A 21,517-nucleotide genomic window follows, 5' to 3' on the forward strand; every position below is an offset into this window, starting at 1 on the left:
AGAAGAGGTAACTAAGCACAAAGGCATGTGCAGTCACACACACCCCTAATGCCCTGTTTTTCTTCTTAGCCAGTAGAATAATGTTTATCAACTTAAAGGAAACTGACAAAGAAGCAGGTGAGGTCATCTTAAGCATAAAATCATGAGCTGAGAGGAAGTTTAGAAGAAGGACAATAAAAGCTCTTTTATCAGTGCTTCACCAATGAAACTGTTGTCCAGTAGTCCATTACTCACGTCCTCCCTTCATCCAACTTCCTTGCACCCGAACCACAGGAATGTTTCATGCAGTGGGCGTATCAAAAACACTTACTAAGAAGCAGTTTTTGATGGAAACACACAGGACAACAATGTGGGAGAAGTAGAGAAAAAGATGAAAGAATAGGTGGGGGCTGAAATTTGAGCGTTCATTATTTACATCAGATTACTCGGAGGTATAGAGAGAATCACTGAGCAATGAGGCTATCGGCAGTGAGCGTCTCAAGATGACGACAAGTGTGAGGTAAAATCCTGACAAAGCTTTAGGTCAGTGTGCCTGCTCTTCTCTGATAGCCTGAGGCAGGATGTAAGCAAGAGCAGCCGCAGTACCCACAGGAAAACACTCCACTTCCTGTTTGCAGGAAATAGCTCCAGCGTCCAGAGAAATCCCTGTGCACACTATTGAAAATTCCTCCTAGTATGGCTCACCTCATCGTACGACCTGCAACCTAAAGAACGTCTTAGTCCAGAGGGCAAGCAGTTGATTCATCTCATTGTGTTTTATTCAAATACATTGACGTCACGCTGTTGTTCCTAGTTGGTCTTTGTTTTTTTCTCTCATGGATATCAGGCACTACTGGAAACACGCTCATGCACAAACACAAATACTTCATATTAACATAGAAATCAAGCCATTTTTTACACAAATACACACAGCTGACATGACGTTCTGTTGTGCTGCGGAGTGCTCAAAACAACAGCAACACCTGGGTAGATGAAAGTATTGGAGGAAAGATTAGAGTTGACACAAACATTTAGTTTGGCAACTCCGATATACCACCACCCTGTTCCAGCAGCTCTCCTCCACACAGGAGCAACTGGATCTATGGGAACTGTGTCTTCCTTGATACTGGGCCCAAAGCAAAGAACAGTACACTCCAACGACACATAATAAGAGACATGCGCACATGCTCTTTCTCGAGGGCATTCACTCAAGGGCGAACACATACAAGAGCATCAACACAACACTATCAATGTAAGCCTTTCCATTCTTTCTTTCAGATTAGCATACAACCCTGATTTCATGTGAAGTGTACGTGAAATAACAAACCAAACTAAATATTTGCCATCACCTTCATTACTAAACAGATTAATTCAGCAGTAGTCATTTTTAGGGCAGGTTGTGGCTATGATGGGGGGAGAGAGGGCTGCAAGTGTGTGCACACATGGGTGTGCAGATGAGGGCAAGCGGCCAATAGGCAGAAGACGATGATGATGATGATGATGATGATGATGATGATGATGATGTAGAGCCTCAGTCAGCAATGATGTACTGTTGTGCTGACGTGCTCAAATATGCTTGAGTTAATTAGTCTCAAACAGCAGCTCTTCTCTGTCATACGGCTCCCTGAAAAGCCCTCCATCAAGACTTTCCTTAGCATAACATACACACTCTCACATGCAGACACAGTGACACACACGCACGCACACACACACACACACCTCTGACTGAAGACTATCTGTCACAGAGTCACTGCGAGAATAGTGAGGGTAGGAATAAAATACAAAACCTATAATCCAGGCTTTTGGATTAAAACGTTAATCTGAGCCATGCTTCCAACTGAAGTCTATTGCTGCTGTCTCATGAGAGCAGACAGAGCGAGAAGGATGGATGGACGGTTGGACGGACGGGCAGATAGACGGATGAAAAACTGAGACTATCATGTCAGCAGGCACGTTTCCTACAGCATGGGTCTTACACATGTCTTACTGTTTCAGCTGCCTGCCAACTAGCTGATGGTAAGTAACTTTTATAAAAAGCTTAAGGCACATGTGATCCCATCATTTTGTGGAGAGAAAATACCTCTGAAAACAACTAGATAAAATAGTAGTTGTGATTGTGCTTAATCAGCCACTGACGGCTTCACATCGATATCGTATCTATCGCATTATATGGCTTCATTCCCCACCCATCACCTCTGTGTATTGTTACAGTGGTAAAAAAAAAAAAAAATCTTTGCCATTTTATCATCTCGCACACTAAATCAAACCCACCTGTTATCTCCGAGGTACACCTCTCCGCAAGACAAGATTAGAACTGACACAATGTAAGGATATTGGATTTTTGCTGAAAATCGTACGCTTATGGTATCTTCCAATGCTTTCATGATGGCCCACTTGAGAGACAGATATACAATCCTTTAAAAATGAAACAATCACTCTGCAAAATTCAAAATCTACTTGGTCAACAGTTGCATCGTTTGCATCGTTTGTTTGGAGCATCATCTCATCAGCCTGTCATACTGGCAGAACTTTTCTACTTTAGGCCAATGCCGAAATTTCATTGAAAGCCTGTGTAGCTCTCCTGGTAAAGCATGTGACCCCTCTCCAAACCCTTTTTCCTTTCTGACTCCAAAAAAGCCATTGACAAAGAAATGTAATTTAAAGCTTTTATTGGTTTGTAGTGTCCCAATATCACTGTGCATCACAAGTTATCACTGATGCATTAAAAGTCTCTGTTTATCAATTACTCCAAATAAAGTGCTTAACTTACTGAAGCAAATCAAACACTGTGAGACAGTTTTGTAACTGACAAAGCAAGAAGAACACAGTTTCGGCACTCACCCACTCAGCACTCAAGTGAAGGTATTAAAATCAAAATCAAAAAAAGTACAAGGATCAGTGATCCTTGATATTTGTTCATCAGTAAACTAATCAGCATAAACAACTTTATGTAAAAAGCTCAATATTCACAAAACCCAAAGCAAAATAACAAGTAATATTCTTCCACAGACATGATGAGGAATATAATTTTTGATTAAACACATTGCAGTTCCACAGAGCTGATCTGTTCACTGCTATCCACTGACCCAGACACACAGCTAGGCTAGGCTAGGATCTCATGTGCAGCTTATCCAGCAGCAAAGTCATCTGTGCTCAACCACAAAAAATGTTCTCCGCCTAGAGAGACAGCTAGTGTTGAGGTCACAGAGGAGAATAGTAACTTCTGGTGGGATTCTGACTTTTCTAAAATCCTTCCCACTGGTTCTGTTCAAGCTGTGGGTTTAACTTCAAAGTTTCACATAGCTTCTCAGAGAGTTGTTATCACTCCAGGCCTCATCTTACACAAGTCATGTGTGTTTGCAAAATCATGTTTTGCTAAAATGGCGTGTTCTTTTTCCTCTGTTGGTTTATGCAGGCTCAGGTGGGGATGGCATATGTCCTAGGCTTGAACTGATACCCAATGACATACATCTAATGCAAGAATACGTCTCTAATTAGAGGGATTATATTCCCTCTAATTAGACAATAATCAGACCAAATTAACAATCTCAAAAGGGGTCAAGGTTGGTTGGCCTCTGTTGATTAGAAAGTCATGGGAGGAAATTGTTTCATGAGTAGAGTCTGACTGATATATATAAAAGCAACTGTTATCAGCACTAAATGGCATATCACACTTGTACTTATCTGCTGGTATCTTTTGTTATGTGAGCTGATATGAAGGAGCACAGATGGGGAGGGGGGCATGAAAGCTATAAAAACCCAGGTGATACACTTGCTGTTTCTGGTAGACTGTGTGAAGGCATACTCAAGGACTTGTATAAAAACAAAAAACACATACGCCCACTCTACTCAAGTGTTTTGTTTTTGTGTCTGTGGAAACACACTATAAGCCAAGACATTGAGAATGATAACTAGAACCAGCACTGCAACCTTTGGATTCAACCAATCAGCGTTCACACACTATCAGTATTCCCACTCTACCCCTCCCATCATCCAAATACACACACACACACACACACACACACTCTAGGAATGTGCAGATAAGAAGACAAGGCCTGACGCTCTCACTCTGCCTGTTTCTCATTCCAAATGGTTTCCCTCACCTTTTCCTCTTCACTCTCTGGATATTTCTATTTCATTTTGAGTCTTTTATCCATCACATATCAACAACAATGTGATAACATAGAGTGACTCTTACAGGGACAATTTAATACCAGAGAACCACAATACAAAAGTATCAGTCACAAGTATCAATGACAGTGAAAGCGTGGTAAAAAGAAAAACTGTCTGGCCAAGACAACAATAGTGATTATTGTCGTGGTTTATAAATGCATACAAGTTACTGACTATGTTTACCTAAAGCAATATGCTGCCATATGTTGTGATGCACTTTTCCACAAGAGGTTAATTTTATAAAGTAAAGTACCTCAAAAGCTGTGGTCCAGGGTGGACAACAAACAAAATGTATCGAATTACCAACACTTTAAATCACTTGCTGACCTAATTTTACTTGTAATCGAATCCCTGTATAATTAGACTGATTAGCTACAAAGGCCCTTAACATCTCTCCAGAAGTTTAATCATGCAATTAACCCAAAGTCTTGTATATATACATGAGTCCAGAATCTCTGTTAATTAAACCACACATTAGAAGTGAGGCAAAAAAATATATAATGAGCTGATGTTTTAAAAATAACATTTGGGTCATACTGCTTTAAAATACCTAACAGTTACAATTAACCATCAAAAAACAAAGGATGGTACATTTACAACCCTGCAATCCTTTGATCCTGATGCTGTAGCATTCATGGGCAGCTCAAAATCGTTCATGTGTGTCTTTCAGCTGGTATCAGGCTGGAATAGCTCATGGGAATGCAAAGTGTCACAGGTTGTTAAAAGACAAAGGACAAGCAGCAAAGGGTTTAAGGGCTTATATGAATGTCCATGTTGTGCTGTGATACATCAAGAAACCATCACATTAAAATTCTTGGGGTGTTTAAAGGATGCTTTTGACTAAGGTCGGGTCTGACATGGCTGAAACTCACTGTACCTCATGGGCAAGCAAGCATGTACACACAAACACAAACACACAGACACACAAGTTAAACAAAGGGGTGATTCAGCAAGGGGTCTTTCAGTCTGCTCATGTTTGCCTGTCTCCCCAGCACACACAGGATGACTAAAATTAGCCACTACCAGCAAGGACAATGCTGTCGTAATGTAAAAGCAAAGACTATCCCTGATAATGGGATAAGAGCCGCAGCATTTGAATGTTGAAACAGAAACTTTGGCACTGTAGTAACAAAAAAAACAAACAAAAAAAAATTTAAATTTCAAGTTGCACGACATCTTTAAAACTACACAACTCTGAACCACAACTCACAGTCTGTAGAGTCACATGGTGCCATAAAAACAAGGGGCCAAGCCCACTCAATGGCATTCCCAAGCCTTCTGAGGACTTGGCTACAATAGGCATGTTGTGGGGCAGAATCTATAGTGAATTAATGAGTTACTGTTGGAGCGGCCATTTCCCAGCACTTAACTGGCAACATAATTACCATTCCCCCCAGAGATGAGAGATAGGGAGGGGGGTGCATGAATTCTTTAACGAGATGCACAAGCACAGAAAGATAACACATAAATGACTTCTAATGACATCTAAAAAAGAACTCCTGAGCAGCCCAAAGGACAGGAATCTTACACGCTGCGATGCACTGATTGAACTAATTACATAGTGCAAAGAACACATTTTGCAAACCTGTAACGTGGCAATTTCATCTTGTTGCAAACATACAGTGAGAGAACACAATTAACCGTAGCCTTCAGGAGTGAGGGGGACACATCCGTACTGTCCTGATCCAAGTCCTTTACTTCTCTGTATCCAAAAAAGTACAGCAGAATAGTGCAGTTTTTCATCAAGTAGGCTGACATTAAGCAGTTTAAATCAGACTGACTGCTAAATAGATCTGTAAACACAACCTGCATCAAAGCCTTCCTTTGATCTCTTTTCATAATACTTCTGTAATGTCTGTAGTATATTGTTTATATCTGTGGTAGTGTTCTTTTTTTCTTTTTTGCCCCAAAAGCCACACTTCACAGGTGTGAATCATGTACACTGGCAAAGATGTGAAACAATGTGCCTCTCCTTGCATCACTCATTAACCCTTGCTGTCATGCTGGAGTTGCTATCTGCTGTTTGTTTATTTTGGGTTTTACTTCCCAAATCTGTACTTTAAACAGTTGTGGGATGAAAAGAGCGATGGTGTATATCTTTAATCTATTTTCAGAGACAGTAACACACATGTTTGATGCTTTATGGCAGTGTTAGAGTTGCAATGGTAATGGATTTTTACTGTATAATAACCATCTCACGTTATCATTTATTTCTCACAGCATCGATAAACGTTTATATTAATGTAATCAATAATAACCCTTAAAGAAATGAAAACAGTTTTTGGTTGAACAAATGGTAATAAAACTATTTTATATAATATTATGACCTGGCAGAAATTAAACTCATTATAGACTAGAAATATATTGCTTTATTAACACTAAATGCTAGAATTCAATATGGTAGATCAGCAAATGTACAACTTGAAATTGATATAGATTTGCAACTCTAGTGGCCAGGGGTTCCTGAAGTGTTTTAGACCACAGTACCACTTAAAGGTTTATGTTTTGTCATAGCACCCCATGCCACCTGACCCTCAATATAAACAGTATGTGCACTATGGGAACAAGTAATGCCACAGTAAATGCAGCCTTAGACTGAGTAGAGAGCTGAGATGTATTGGCATGTCTTTTGACTCTATCTTTTCATCTGTCAGTCTTTTTCTGACAACTGATGCTGAAAAATCCTCAACCAAGAGTTTTGAAGACAATGGTTTTGTTTGAAAACATAAAACCAAACAAGTACTTTCACCAATTTTTGAATTGTGCTCAGATCTCTTTAAAAACAACAGTGACTGAACAATAATATAATAAATCTTGAGGCACCCATGGCCACACCTCAAGACACCCCAGCTGCACTGTATTCAGAGAATCACGTCTGAAAGATTCAAGACTGTATGAAAAACAGCAACAAAAGGAGCAAAGCCTTTTTCCATAAGGGAACACCATTAGCCTATAATAAAACATTACAGTGTATTATAATAACGGTGTATATGAGTCTGTCATGTCTGTTATCTAGTGTTCTGTCTCATGTGATCACATTCAGTTGCTTCATGAGTAGTTGAGATCACATCCAATCCTATATTTAGGCAAGGTGCAGTAAAGCAGATTTACAAGAAGTAAAAAGCAGAGTATCTGCTCACTGGATTATAGTTCTTGAACTTTATTTGACTGCAGGCAACGTTTCAACTGTACCGGCTTAGGCAAATCAACGTGCAAAGCAGAAAACAGCAGGTTTAAGGGTTTTTTCTAAAGATGATGACATTTCTTGGCATACTGTAAAAAACAACACATCTCCTGTCATACACAGGTTGATGTAATGAGACACTTTTTTTTCACCTTGCGAGAGAAAATGGAACAAATATGTAGAGAAAGGACAGTGAGAAACAATCAATTAAATGGCGCATGCTGTTTTATCAAATGTGGAGGGAGACAGATTTCATATTCATATTGAGCTGGCAAAACATCTGTATTATCAACTAGACGACGGTGCATGATTTAAAAGCAGATTTAGTCTGAAAAGGTGTCAAAGAGAAACATACACCCTCGTCGGGTGTCTAAGACCTGGAAAATTTACACACATATACTGCTAGTAATGATTATGCCTTATATCATCTGAGACAGCAGACAGGCTGATGACTGTTTCTCAGACAGAAAAGGCAGTGCTATACAACACTGCAAAAGATAAGTAAATGTGTGTGTAAAGGCATGTAGGGCAACAAGCCTTGGGATGAATCTGTTCCAGCCCCTTTCTCTCCTCCCTAACCAGCTGAGCCACGGCTGCCACTTGCACTCTCTCTCCCTCTTCCTCTCACCGTCTCTCCCTCTTGCTCTCTCTCCGTCTCACACACACAAAACACCCTGTGTCAAATCCCCTGTGCCTGCAGTGGGAATGATAAATCCCTGCAGAGACCTGCCCTGCCCTGCCCTGCCAGAAAGGATGCAGGGCTGGCTTGGAGTGCCCTAGCTTTTGCCAGGATGGCTGTTTGATAAGGAGCAAGCGACTAGCCAAGACTCAGGGTTATGTGACATTTCCATCCGTCCATCTCAATCAAAAATATCCACGAGCGAGTGAAAGGTGGCAGATTATTTCACTCCAGTGATCCATGTGTTCCAAGCATAGGTGTAGGTTGAATTTACAGTGAATCCCTGCCTGGTCTCCCAGTAGTCACTCCATGATATACTCTGTCACAGCTCACAGCAGAGAAATGTGTTATGGATTTCCTGTGCAGACGAGTGCTCACTCCATTCTCAGGTGTTTTTGGTTCTGACACCCTGCTGCTCTAGCCTCACACAGCCACAGCACATCTGGCAAGCTCAATTTACCCTGACAGATTTAAGTCCACTTGAAAGCTGATTCAGCTAAGTCAAACTCAAATATGACCATCGATAAAAATTCAGTTGAAAGCATGACTTTCTGCATCAACAAACTTCCAAATGTGGCCACCAAGTATTCCAATCTGGCACTGAAGATCAGAGTATGTAATACTGATGATGATTATTTGACTACATTGACCACTTCTTGTGTAATTTTCTTCAGACACCAATTTTGGTAATGAGCTGAGCAAATGACTAACAATTTAGAACCACACCCATGTTATTCCAGAAAATCACAGCTAGATACCACTGAACTGAAGTGTAGGAAGGGTTCATATTGATGTCTCATTAAAGCAGATAACCTTCAGCCTTCACCCTCTTAACATATGTTATGCGTGGTCAAAGCTAAATAAAATGTGTAGATTTATTAACGAGGTTTCGTCTCATCTTTGTAGTACTCTGACTGAAGTAGTACTCAATTCTGCTGCTGCAGCTGAATCTAACAGAAATAAATATTAATATGTGTTATAATATGCTTTATAACATGAAAAAGCCCAAGAGCCGTAATGCCGTGATTATAGGCGAGAGAGGCAGTCTTTTTAAGATCTGCCATGTGACTCAGATTATAGCCGGTGCATCTCTCCCTCCCACTCCTTCCTTTCTCGATTTCACCCCTCCAATAACCCCTCCTCACATCACCTCCTCCCTCACAAGGCATTTTCTGTTTTCCTTCATTTTCTCTCTCTCTCTCTCTGCTATCCACCTGCCTCCAGCTGTGTGTATCTGCCCTGGATTTCCCTCCAGGGATGAGGGGATAAGCAGGTCAGATGTCCTTGATAACTGCCGCACTCCAGAGTCCCCTGGCATTGAAACAACACAAACAGCTGCTTTCTCTCAATGTTTTTATCAAGAGGTGATACTTCAGTAAAAAAGCTCACCTTTATTATCATCAACCACTGTCTTCTCTCTCTGAAAAACTGGTCTTCCTTTAGCAGTCAAACATATCGAATCTGGGTATCTGGAATTAGTACATTTGAGTTATTCCTCTCATGATCTAAATAAATTACATGAACACATATTGTGTTCAGATAAAGATAGGTCACAGCCATGGAAAAAGTAGCCAAAAAACTGAAGCCCAGCTGAACCAACAGGCCCCCGGCTGCTGTCTTCAATATGGGCAACTGGCAGCCCTCTCATCTTATACACAGAGACAGTCTACACCTGCTCTCCTAAAGGGCGGGGAGGACTCAGAATCAAAAGCTGACAATCAAAGACTCGCCTGTTACTGTGAGCATGAGTAAGTGACAGGGTTTGTGTGCTGCACACAGTATTGGTGTGCTTTGCCTCTCACTTTATTTTTACACTGAGGCTGTAACTGGAAGCTCTTTGCTGTTCCTTCATAATGCTGGGCAGTGGCTGCTGTCTACAGTACTGCGTGTTCCCTGTGACATTTCTGACCAAGGTTCCCTGTGATATGATCGACCTCTGCTTTTGTATTCTAAAATCCTTCTTTACACTGCTTAGTGCATGTTTAATAATCCTTCGAAATAATTTCTCTCAAGACAAGGGGTGTTAATCTTAATACTGATATACCAGCACTGAGAATAATCATGAAAATTAAATAATGATGTTGTGTTGTATTACACATATGATAATACGTGATGATGACATCATACGTATAATCTAGTGGCTCTTAAAGGATTTCCATTCCTTCTGCTCTCACTTTATCATGGTGGTGATGGTAATGTGCCTTAACGGTGGTTACTGCCCATGATTAAATGGAAAAATAAGAAGATACAGTAACTAGTTAGCTAGCACCACAGCTTTTGATTTGCAGTGCAGGTAGATATTGCAATAATAATATTATCATGAATTCTTTTGGTCAGGATAATCACGTAGTGAAAATCTGATATCTTTATAGTCCTACTCTAAACCAGTTTATTCTGTCTGCATCTGCATGGCGCCACACTTTTTGTGAAGTTCTGTGCCAACTGTCCATATGTAGCCTAACATAAGAATGTGTCCATAAATGCAGATACCCAAAGTAGTATAAAAAGAAAGGTGCATGTCAGCTGTCAGTGTCTGTTGTGTTGCCCTAAAGATGTGGAGGTGGTGGTGTTTTTTTTACAAGCTGTTTACTGGTATTGGTGAAATTCTAGCAGATAGAGCTAGATAAAGTCCATGATGCAGAGCCTAAATGCTTTCACTGACTTAACAAGCGCAGCATCTCCACATTTAGAGACAGTAGGTTGGACATTAATGAGTTTGAATACAACAAATCTTACATCTGTGGAATATTAAGGCATCCATCTTTGCTTATTGCCTCTAAGCTTCTTACCCTCAGGTGTGCACAAACTACAGGTTATACAGTCTTTAGTAATTTACAGAAATATAAACTACTGTTTATCTTATTGCCATCAGCCATGAAAAGTGGGCAGTTATCGTATCAGCTCCAAGAAATCCATAATCGTGAAGCCCTTGTTTGTTTATAAGTTACATTTATTGTATTTAAATATTGGCATCTAAATCCCTTTGAGAAGTGCATCAACAGCAGATTGGATAAGTGCTTTATAAACGGATGTCGCAACTCCTTCTCGCAGATGCCAGATATTAGCTGTTCCACACTCTGTTTATCATTTTCCACATCAGCCCTGATTCTCCAGGCAGGACAGGGAGCCTAGGACACAGAACAAAAACACCACCAGGACTCTTTTCCTCTTCCTAGCACTTGGTCCTCTAATTACGTTTCCCTCCTTCATTGATGTAAATGGAGATGTGTAATCATCAAAGCAAAACAGAGGCTGTTCTTGGCCTGCTGTGCAAGTCTAATTAATACAACCTCCTTCATCCAAATGCGCTTTCCATTTATTTCATACTGTTCTTTCTCTAAATACAAGTCTGGAGGCTGGAAGGACTGCTGATGTTCTAAATTATGTTTCGTCCTCTTGCATTCACAAATGTAAGCGAGACTGGCTGAAGGCCAAAGACAAAAAATGAGGACAGTATTTACTGGGAAGAAGAGTTATGTCAACTCTTCAGTGGATTAATGTTGTGTTCCACCAGTTTTACATCAGTTGAAGGATTGATTAATTTATAAAACAGTGTATAACAAAATCTATCAAATGTACTGTTAAATTCCATTCTTTTATTCTGTCTTTCAATTAATATGATTTTACTTTTTGTTACTCCACTGCTTATCAAATGTTGGTCAACCAACATGGCATCACTGTCTTCTTTGTGTCTTTTTAACTACCACTCAAATTCAAGATTTCCTGAGCTGAAGTAGGCTAGTTTACACCCAGCTTTTTGAGAGCACTGTCCTTGGTGCCATAATAGGAACTCTGGCATCGAACAGAAAGATATTTCCCTTTCCGTCTTCATGGAAACACATCCTCCTCTAAACAGTAATTAACATAAACTGTTATTTTGTATTGTAGGTCTACCATTACAAACTGAAAACCCCCTTCAACTTCACAAGTGTTTTATTTCTATTCACCCAAATTGTTTTATCCAAAGTCCTCATAACCTACAACTTAGCACAACTGAAAAATCATACTAACCGGATGACACACTTACTAAGTACACACTTCTGCGCAATAATAGCATTACTGACCTCTGATACATGAAGCCAACACACCCACAGTTGTTACTCTACTCCAGACAGCACTGCACCATTTCATTCCTGTTTATCATTAACTGTAGCTGTATGAGTAATACTGGTGTTGGCAGTTTATCACAATTTATCAGGTGGGAGTTAATATATGGATATTGAGCAATGAACCACAGAAAAAGCTTACACAGCGTAAGGAAAGTTACACTTGTTAAACTGATTATTTCTGACAACGTATGATGAAATCTGTTACCACAAAATGTTGTCAGGGCAAGTCTGTCTCGCTAAGAGCAGCATTTGGTTACTTAATGAGTCTACTGTCTTTGCACTGTTGGTAATCAGTGCAGTGACCCTTGAAAATACAAGCCACTACTGGGTCTTGTGTTTTAAAGGAGACACAGCTCTGCTAGGCTTTTACAGCTGGGCAAAATGCAAAGACAAAATAACAACAGGACCTTAATAATAAGAGGACCTTTTTTTGACATCAATATATCTCAGAATTGTTTATGCAAGAAAAAACGGTAATGCTGCTAATCCTGTTAGATAACTTACAATGATAACATAGTACAGGTGTATTACTACATTGTGATTTCACTGGGAGACCATATATAACACTGAATAATTGCCAATAAATTAGTATTGAATATAAACACATATCCTGCTTTTACAGAAACTGATGAAAAAAACTCCCAATGGAAAAACATCTTGAGTAATATGGATTATAGAAACACAGGTCAGCTCAGCTTTGGTTATTGCCTTTAAAAATCATATCTGTGTATAAAAAGTTGTTCATTAGTGGCATATACCCTTCTTATCAACAGTCACTTAAGTTATATGAAATAAATAATAGTAATCACCTGAACAATAGGACTAACTTCAGAATTCAGTGTTTCCCCATCATGAAATTGGCAAGCACTAATCACAACCAGTACATAAGCTGCCTCTCCTACCCATCAGCAGTCATGCACAATAAGACTTCTTCCACTCCTACAATCTGGTTTTTCATCTAACTGACAGCACAATCTGATCCAACTTTTAGTGTTATGTCATCTACATTTATACAAACAAACACCTCTGGCTATTCAAAGTTCTGAACAAACACAGTCCGGGAAAGCTTTTATTACAAAGCTGCAACTGGAGACATAGTCTCAAATACGAGGGATAGTGCCCATGCTAACTCACTCTTTGACAAAGATAGTCTACAACAAGATCCTTCAGCTCTTTCCCTATTTGGCCTGTCTGTTCAGATTGTGATAATCACTGCTTATGTTACTGCGGAGCATTACTGAAAACTATGTTGCTCCAAGGTAATACATCACTACAATGTCATCCAGCTCTTACAGTTTCACTTTTAATTCAAAGCAAATAACGTTTAAAATGTCCTTACTACATATTGTTATCAAACATAGGTATCCAAGACAAAAAGAGAATCATGAGAAATTAAAGAGGAGGTGCTGGAATTATTAATCTGTCCACCATAGACTTGGCTCGTAATCAACAGCTAGCATACTACAGTAGTAAGTCCTACGTTGAGGTGTGACCAAGGCCAGCATAACGTCACCAGCTAACATGACGGAGCTGGTTTCGACTAACCGGAAGAACTAACCAAACCTGAATATCACTACCTCCTCTATCGGACAAACACAGCGCATTCTTCACTTGTCAGTTTGAAAAAAAGAAATACTCCCTTGATTGCGAAAGAGTTCTGGATCCAGTGTTTGAGAATATTTTAGTGCAGTCTGAGAACTGATCCATTTAAAATTCTATTCCCTTAAACTATTTTATCACTAAATTCATGTAATTGTTGTGACATTGCAATCATAAGGTGCATGGGTGCCAATGCAGAGGTTACCTACTGACTACAGTACATGCTTTGAACTGTACTGCTTCAACACCTGACTTGACCTTGTTTTCAACAAAATCTTGGGGACTGTTTCATTTATGTCTTATAATCTAAACTACCTGATATTAAACAAAACTAAAAAACGCAAGGACTGAAAGATATTCATCCAGCTGTGTTTTTTTGTTTTACTGATGAATGGATAGCACTGCCACACACAGCTGGAACGGCCTGCAGGCTAGTGGTTCTCAAAAATGGGTTTTAGGGACCTCAAATGCCACTTCTCAATTGATTGAAGGTTTACTTTAGTGTTAAAGTAATCAAAATAAGACTGTGAAGAAAGATTCACACTAGGGGTAGCAGGTGGGTCACGATCTCTGGTTGTTATGATCACCTTACAAACAATATTAAGTATTTGCACTGACTAATAATAATAATAATAATAATAATAATAATAATGAAACATAAACTGACGCAAAATCTTTCTCAAACTGGACTTGATCAAAAGTAGTGTGTGGTCTGCCATATTCTGGGATGCCTGAAAGGGGGGATCCTTCTGCCTCAGTTAGGTTTTTAGATCCATGGGCATTTCGATCCTGACATTGTTTTAATAAACTATTAAGACTGGGACTCTAGATATCAACAGGTAGCTGATCCGAGACTTACTATGAACACAGCTGGTTGACTTATCAGTGACAGCTTAACAACAGTAATAGCCAGTATAAATCAGATTATTTTGAACCTAGCAGAGCAGAAACAGCATGGCTGGCTGTAGGCTCTGTCACTGGGTGTGCATTTCAGAGTAACTCCTGAGCAAAACAAACACACACTCTCTCTTTTACATACAACCACACACACGCACATGCATACAGACCACCATTAAGTTTACTATACTACTACTACTAATATATGCAAAGTTACATAGCAATAGCACAACCACTCCTACTATGTAGCCTGTGTTAGCTTCTCGGTTTATCATTCACACTAGATAAGCCAGCAGCATGTTTGAATAAAACACACTTTCCACTTGAAAATTATCCGGCGAGGCAGGTACCCACCTTATTTGAAGCTTTGGAGGACATTTTACACGCCTATTCCGTTTCAAAAGTGGCAGGTTAGAAGTTGTACGTGTCTTTGTTTTGATAATCACTTGGGTGAGTGCGCTATTTTCCCCTTCCAGTTGAATTTTTCGCCCAGCTGCCGCCACGCCGGGCTACGTTGTTATTTTATTCTATCCAGGACGACGGGAAACATGTCACGAAAAGCCGTCCGGAAAGTCCAAAGTTCATTATCTTATCTTCGTTGCCCGACACGCTAACGTTAGTCCGGTTAGGTATCGAGTCATGGAAGAAACTCGAGTTGAAAAAAAAAAAAAAAAGGCAAAATATGACCGCCTTGCTTTGACGTCCCGTCGCTAACCTCTGGATGAAAAGTTGGGAAGAGTAGACATCACCCGGACGGTGCACTGCAATGGCAGGCTGAGTAAACCTCTCCCAGCTCTCGGTTCTGTGAGCAACGGCCGTGTCGTGTCTGTGCGGAGCGGACCACTGCACGCACGGAGGGGTGCGACGTTTTGGAAGAATGGGGGCATTATCCATTTAATCAAAATAGTCTTTCCAAATCACGTTATTCTGTTGCATTGCATAGTGCTACGTGTTATTATTTTATCAGTCATTTAATTTAATTCCGATTTTATATCTATTTCATCATCGACTTACTAAGTGCCCACCCCTGTTATCCCATGGAATACAAAGTCCGGGATACAATAAGGAGAAGCGACGCCGCTGTCCCTGCTGATGCTGAATGCTCACTTTCACCGTGAGCTGATGGTGAATGTTGTGTTAGGGTGTTACACAAGGACTGCGGTAGCTTTTAACATCAAGTCGGTGTTGAAAAAAAAAAACCGCTGAACTGTTAATCTGTTCTTAAAAAGGGGCGATGTAAAATAGGTTACAGGAAGCCTGCTCTCGCAGTTAAACACCATAACATGTGAGCAGAATATTTTAAAAAAGTTGGTCATGACCAAGGACGATGACTGAGACTCCATTCTGGGGGCTCACAAAATGGGAAAGTAAACTAAACAGAGAGTCCTTATATGAAAACATTTCCCAACACAGACGAATTGGGGCTGATAACTCACCTCACAGGAAACCACAAAAGCCATTCAGTTTAGTTCCTATGACTTCCTAAACCAAACCCCACCCACAGGATGCAACAATCTCAGCACGTATTGTTTCACAGCTTACTTCGGTTAGGCAAAGAATTTATGCAATATTAAAGTGGGCCACAGGAGATGCAGTGACATTACAGAAGTCTTCGGTGACCACATACGAGCACAGAGAAACACCCTATCTTTTCGCTCCATCTTTTCTAAACAGACTCGGCAATCACATTCCCCCAAACTAGCTCCTCTCATGATTACTTCCTCTGTGTGGGGAGAAGGGCTCAGTCCACGGCGTAGGTGGTCTAAGGGGTTAACTCCCACCAGACATAATCCTGCGAGGCTAGTCGGGAGAAGCAGACATGTCTTGAGGGTTTGCAAGCAGAGGATGACCTCCAGAAAAGGCCAGGTCATGTCAAGAAGAGGATCAAGACAGATGAATAACTGTAAAAACCTGCAGCCGTACTCACTCCCAAGGTACGTCGAAGACGACCTTGACTGGGATATACAGTTTTCACAAGGGTTCACAAAAATGCATGCACAAAACAGGCACATCGATGTTAAACATGCCCCGAGGATGGTACATACTAGTATAGATGCAAGTCGCTCACTCCTTCTGAAGCTCCTCAAACGCCTGTCGGGATCAATCAGCGCGGACAACAGTATGTTCAACATGATGACTAAGGTGTAAGCTAATAGTAAGAAAAAACTGCAATAAAAATCACAAAACTTAAGCTAGAATATATAGGTAATCGCCTTTAAACTAACAACGAAGAGTAGCTTTCCTCTGCTGCTGGCCTCTCACTCTCACCCACACCTGTGATGGTACCTCAGATGTTCTGACAGATAGGAGCAAGACATTAGTGACACTTCAGTGTGATCAAAGCTATCTTTGTCCTCTCTGCTCGCATCTCTCTCTCTCTTTTTTTTCTTCTCTCTATGCCACACACACACTCACATACACAAGCACAGAGAACATAGCTCACAGTCCGGGCAACGGGCAGCTTCAAAGCTCAGGTGCGCTCATGGAAGAGCAGGCACACGGAAAACAAAGGCGAACATGCAGGCCCAGATTTGGTTGGAGCGTATCACAAGGTTCACTCAACCCAGCTTCTCCTGCAGCGAAAAGGCTAATCTAGAGTGAAACAGCATAATGTGCACATCCTGAGAACATAAAGCTGACCGTTGATGCGCATGCAGGCATCCACGTGAGCATAAACACAACTGCATGACGATAAATAAGAAGGATGTGAGGTTTGATGTTCAGCATTTTGCACTGGTGTAAGTTCCTACGCAGATGTTGTTTCCCTATTTTCATCTGTGATGAGTTAGGTGTCAGCGAGAGGCTGTGTGATCCCTCCAGCGCCCTGTTGACTCAGGGCTGCCCCGCAGGTCCAGCAAAGGCTCTTTGTTTCTACATACTAATAAAAACCTCCTGGACACACAGGACCAACTGAAGTTCTCTATCAATCCTTGTCACATTATAGTCAACCAAGGGAACTCAAACTCAGCTAACGACAGATAATATAAAACAAAGAAACGGAAGAAAATAAACAAATCGACAACACCAATTTTCCTAGTAGTGAAGGAACTCATTTTGGTACAACTATGGCCCAGAGGAAGAAGCTATTTCAGGCGTTGGCTAATCGGGCAATACTTGTTAGTGCAATCTGTTGTGGTGTTGGTCATTTCGTGGGACTGGAAATCATTTTGAGAAACTTTCACCCACAGAATATTAATCTTCTTAAAGCCACAAAGGAAAAACAGTTGTGGTTCAACCCGTTAATGATTGGTATACTAATGTCACATCTCTACTTAAGAGGCCAACTGTTTGTGCCCAGATTAGTATCATATGACAGGATTAGCAGGCATCCCTCAAATTCAACCTGTAAGCTCCCAGGTCAATATTGTTCAGGCTTGTGTGGGTGCTTAAACAGTAAAGACAAATCAAGTGGCCTTTCACGTATGAAAAGCCCCTAACATGGCTAAAGGTTAAAGGTTAGATTTATTCATTCATAAAATCAGGGAAGTACTATCTTGGTAACAAAAGCGAAAGCAACACCCATAATATAAAACCATGGACTGAAAACAAAATAACACTGTATTCCTTGACAAATATTAAGAGGGGAGGCTGGAAAAAACATCCAGACAAAACCATAAAAACGGCCCAAAGCTTTTAAGTTACATTTTCAGATTAAATATCAACTGAACAAATAACTCTGACTGCTGTTTTTCGTCAGGAACGTCTCCTGCCTCTATACCTGACCCCCTGTTTAACTTGGTAACTGTTTATTAGTTATTATTATTAGTTATTATTATCAGTCGTTCAGGCTCCAGCATATTCAGCCACAGGACTGGTGATTGATCTGTGCTCTGTTCTGTTCTGTTCTGTTAGTCGGAGCTAAATGCTAACATACTCACAATTACGATGCTAAGGTGCCGATGCTAAGCAGACATACAGTTCACCTTGCTCATCATTTCAAAATGAGATGACGTCAGTGATTAGCAGAGTTGGGGGGTTGATCCTGACCATGACAAGATGTCAGGGCGACCCATCCGACAGATGTTGAGATATTGCAGTCCAACTTACTGACTACTGACCACGCTAGCATGGCTAACAAGATATGCTTTCAACAGATCAACTATTATGAGTCTTACTCCTTTTTATTTCCACCATGTCCACTGTTTGACATGCCTTCACAGCCAAAAGGGTTAAATGCTACAAGATATTTTGCCATCACAAAGCAGCTGTAGTTAATTCCGAGTATATCAAAGGACATGTCGTTCAGGGAAGTGCTCTAAGAATGACACTTGGCAAAAAGTTGCTCTGAAATATAGAGACTTTCACAGAGTTTTTAGTCGTTTCTTATCATTGCACTTGACAGTTTTGTTCTCCCTGAATTCATTCACAACCACAGAAGAAAAGTTCAGCTTGCGTAAGAATAGTTTGAAGTGCTGTTATTTGGAGACACACTTAGTTCCACTCGATTCTCGTGATGAAGGAAAAAGCTTTTGGAGTTCTAAATTTGCCACGGTGGGTCTTCAGTCACTGTGAGTGAAGCAGGCTACCTCTGATCTTCTGGAGATATTTACTCCGAGAGGCAGCCTGTGATCAACCAACCAAAAACCTCTACCTCTTTCTCTGCCTCACTCTTGCTCTTTCTCCTCTCAATAGACAACGTGAGCCTTTTTTTTTTTTTTTACAGCAAGAGAACAGAGTCTGCAGCGAACCCGGTTTGAACTCCACTTTTCAGTGGTATCTCATGTAGTTTAACAAGGAATGGACCACGCTGCTCAGAATCACTGCAGGTCAATTTAATTTCCATGGCTTTCCTACTTCTGTGGTTCTCAGCAAGGAAAATAAATATGATTTTTGAACCCCAGAGCAAATCTGAATACTGAATGTTTCTCTAGTTTTGTGTTGGACCCACGCTCATTAACAATTAATATACTGTATGAATCTGGTGAGGAGAAACTAGCCATTACGTCATGTTTTCCATCCGCATGACGGCCCCATTGTTTGCTGCAGAATGAGACTGTAAATTAAAAATATTGCAAATCCCTAGGCACAATCACAGGGTGCTCAGCTCAGTCTAGTGTGTGTGCTCAGCTCAATCTAGTGTGTGTGTGTGTGTGTGTGTGTGTGTGTGTGTGTGTGTGTGTGTGTGTGTGCGTGTCTTGCCCGTAAATACTTCATGAAATGCAAGTCAACCTTTTCCCTTCATTGTTGCGACAGAATAGCACACAATGCTAATGCCACTTCAAGCTGTGCTCTGTTACTGCCCGGTCTTATACGCTTATAAAGATAAACGCAGTATAACAATGTTGTCTGTGCCGTTCCAGTGTGTCCTCTAACTCACAACGTGGGGAGAAAAAAGTACAGACTGTTCAGTGCAGTTTCAAATCAAATCATCAACGATTTCCTACGATAATGGTCCACTTTGTGTGACGGGTCACAAAAAATCCAACGACATTTCCCAAAAACAGAAGGAGTATAATAGATAGATCATTACATAAGAACTCGTCTATGAAAAAGAAGGCCTTTTGACGCGTAAGGAAAAAAATCTGTTGTTGTCGCAGAGATGTGTTAAATAACTTCCACCCAGGCTGCACTTACATGTGATTTTTATCATCTTTTTATCATCATCATATGAAGGCGGACTTAAGTGACAGGTGGGTTCGTGAGAATATTCTGCTGACATCCATGAATTTTTCAACCTGCTAAGTTTGCCTTTCTGCACATGTCAGCATTTCAGCAATGTGGGGAAAAAGAGAATATGTGAAGTCGACACAAAATCAAAGGAAAATATCAATGAGTCTTTAATTTTTTTCTTCCTTCTCAAACAGTAATTGAAAGCTTAAAACATTTGGCCTGAATTCAAAGCAATGAGCATAAAAAATAAAGTGTTGGTGCTTTCATGGGAAAACTGGTGATCGTACACTGTTCCCTACTGTTTTTTCCAATTTTCCAATTTACAATTTCAAAGCGCCAGTAACCGACACGCTGTGAAACCCGAAGCGTCAAAGTATTACTATCTCACCAAAAGGAGTATTAATTTGCTATAAATGTATCATTTATAAATGGCGGTTATTATAAAGGGTGACCAGAAATTGCCTGTGAACACATGGAGATGGAGCTGTGAGGACACAATCTGTACAAACCAACAGCTGCCAGACTGTTTACCCGCTCTCACACAATCGGTGAGTCACATTTTTCACTTGAGACTAGTCCTTTAGTCATTTTCTTTTGAATATACACGCAGCTGGGATAGTCAGAAAGACACAGTTAGAGTGAGGTCAGCACCTGATGCCGGATGCATGTGAACCAACCGTTGGAGCAAAGCAGCATATGATGCAAATATTCCTGAAGGTCTCACCTCACATACATGCATGGTATTTGTGCTTGTGTCTGCAAATGGCGCAGACGTTTGCTACCGATAACAAACATGTCCTAAAACCACCACCGGTGCGTTGTTGCTCTCTGTCTGGGAAGCAGCCTGAATGATGAAGAATGATGATGTGCGCGCCGGTTCAACAAGCATCAGCGTTTTTAAATAAGGGGTTAAAATATTTTTTGCGCGCCTGCTCCATCAATCATGTTTTCTGTCGATGCCGTACTTTCATTAAAATGCACAATCTGCTAGCATAATCAAACAATATTAACATTTCTTCAAGCAGACCGGTCGCAGTCCTTGCAGCCCCTGTATGTACTGTAGATACATTTTTGAATGCACGTGCATGTCAGCTATTCTCTAAGCCTAGGAGACGCAGAGGACGTGCAGCACCTCGCGCAGAAAATTCTGCCTGAAGCCTCACCTGGTGCACCTCAGAGAGACAAAACAACAAAACACTCACACCGGCTGCAGAGATGCATTATCAGCCAGCCACATAGAAAATACCGCAATTATATTGCACTGCTTCTTCCCACAGGTTAACGTGT

At 40.7% G+C, this 21,517-nt stretch overlaps 1 protein-coding gene across 12 annotated transcripts in view; it reads right to left on the reverse strand.

Moving 5' to 3' along the window:
• Positions 1 to 21,517, reverse strand: part of tjp1a (tight junction protein 1a) — a 102,262-nt gene that overhangs the window by 36,706 nt on the left and 44,039 nt on the right. Inside the window, exon 1 of one of the 12 annotated variants that reach the window (XM_037094488.1) lies at positions 14,975 to 15,450. The exons of the other annotated variants lie outside the window; for them this stretch is intronic. Within the exon in view, the coding sequence (XP_036950383.1) occupies positions 14,975 to 14,998 (24 nt within the window). The 5' untranslated portion in view covers positions 14,999 to 15,450. Of the gene's footprint in view, positions 1 to 14,974; positions 15,451 to 21,517 lie in introns of those variants that run through there. 12 annotated transcript variants of the gene reach the window in all.

Source organism: Acanthopagrus latus, chromosome 4, assembly GCF_904848185.1.
Source record: "Acanthopagrus latus isolate v.2019 chromosome 4, fAcaLat1.1, whole genome shotgun sequence".
Lineage (NCBI taxonomy): Eukaryota > Metazoa > Chordata > Actinopteri > Spariformes > Sparidae > Acanthopagrus > Acanthopagrus latus.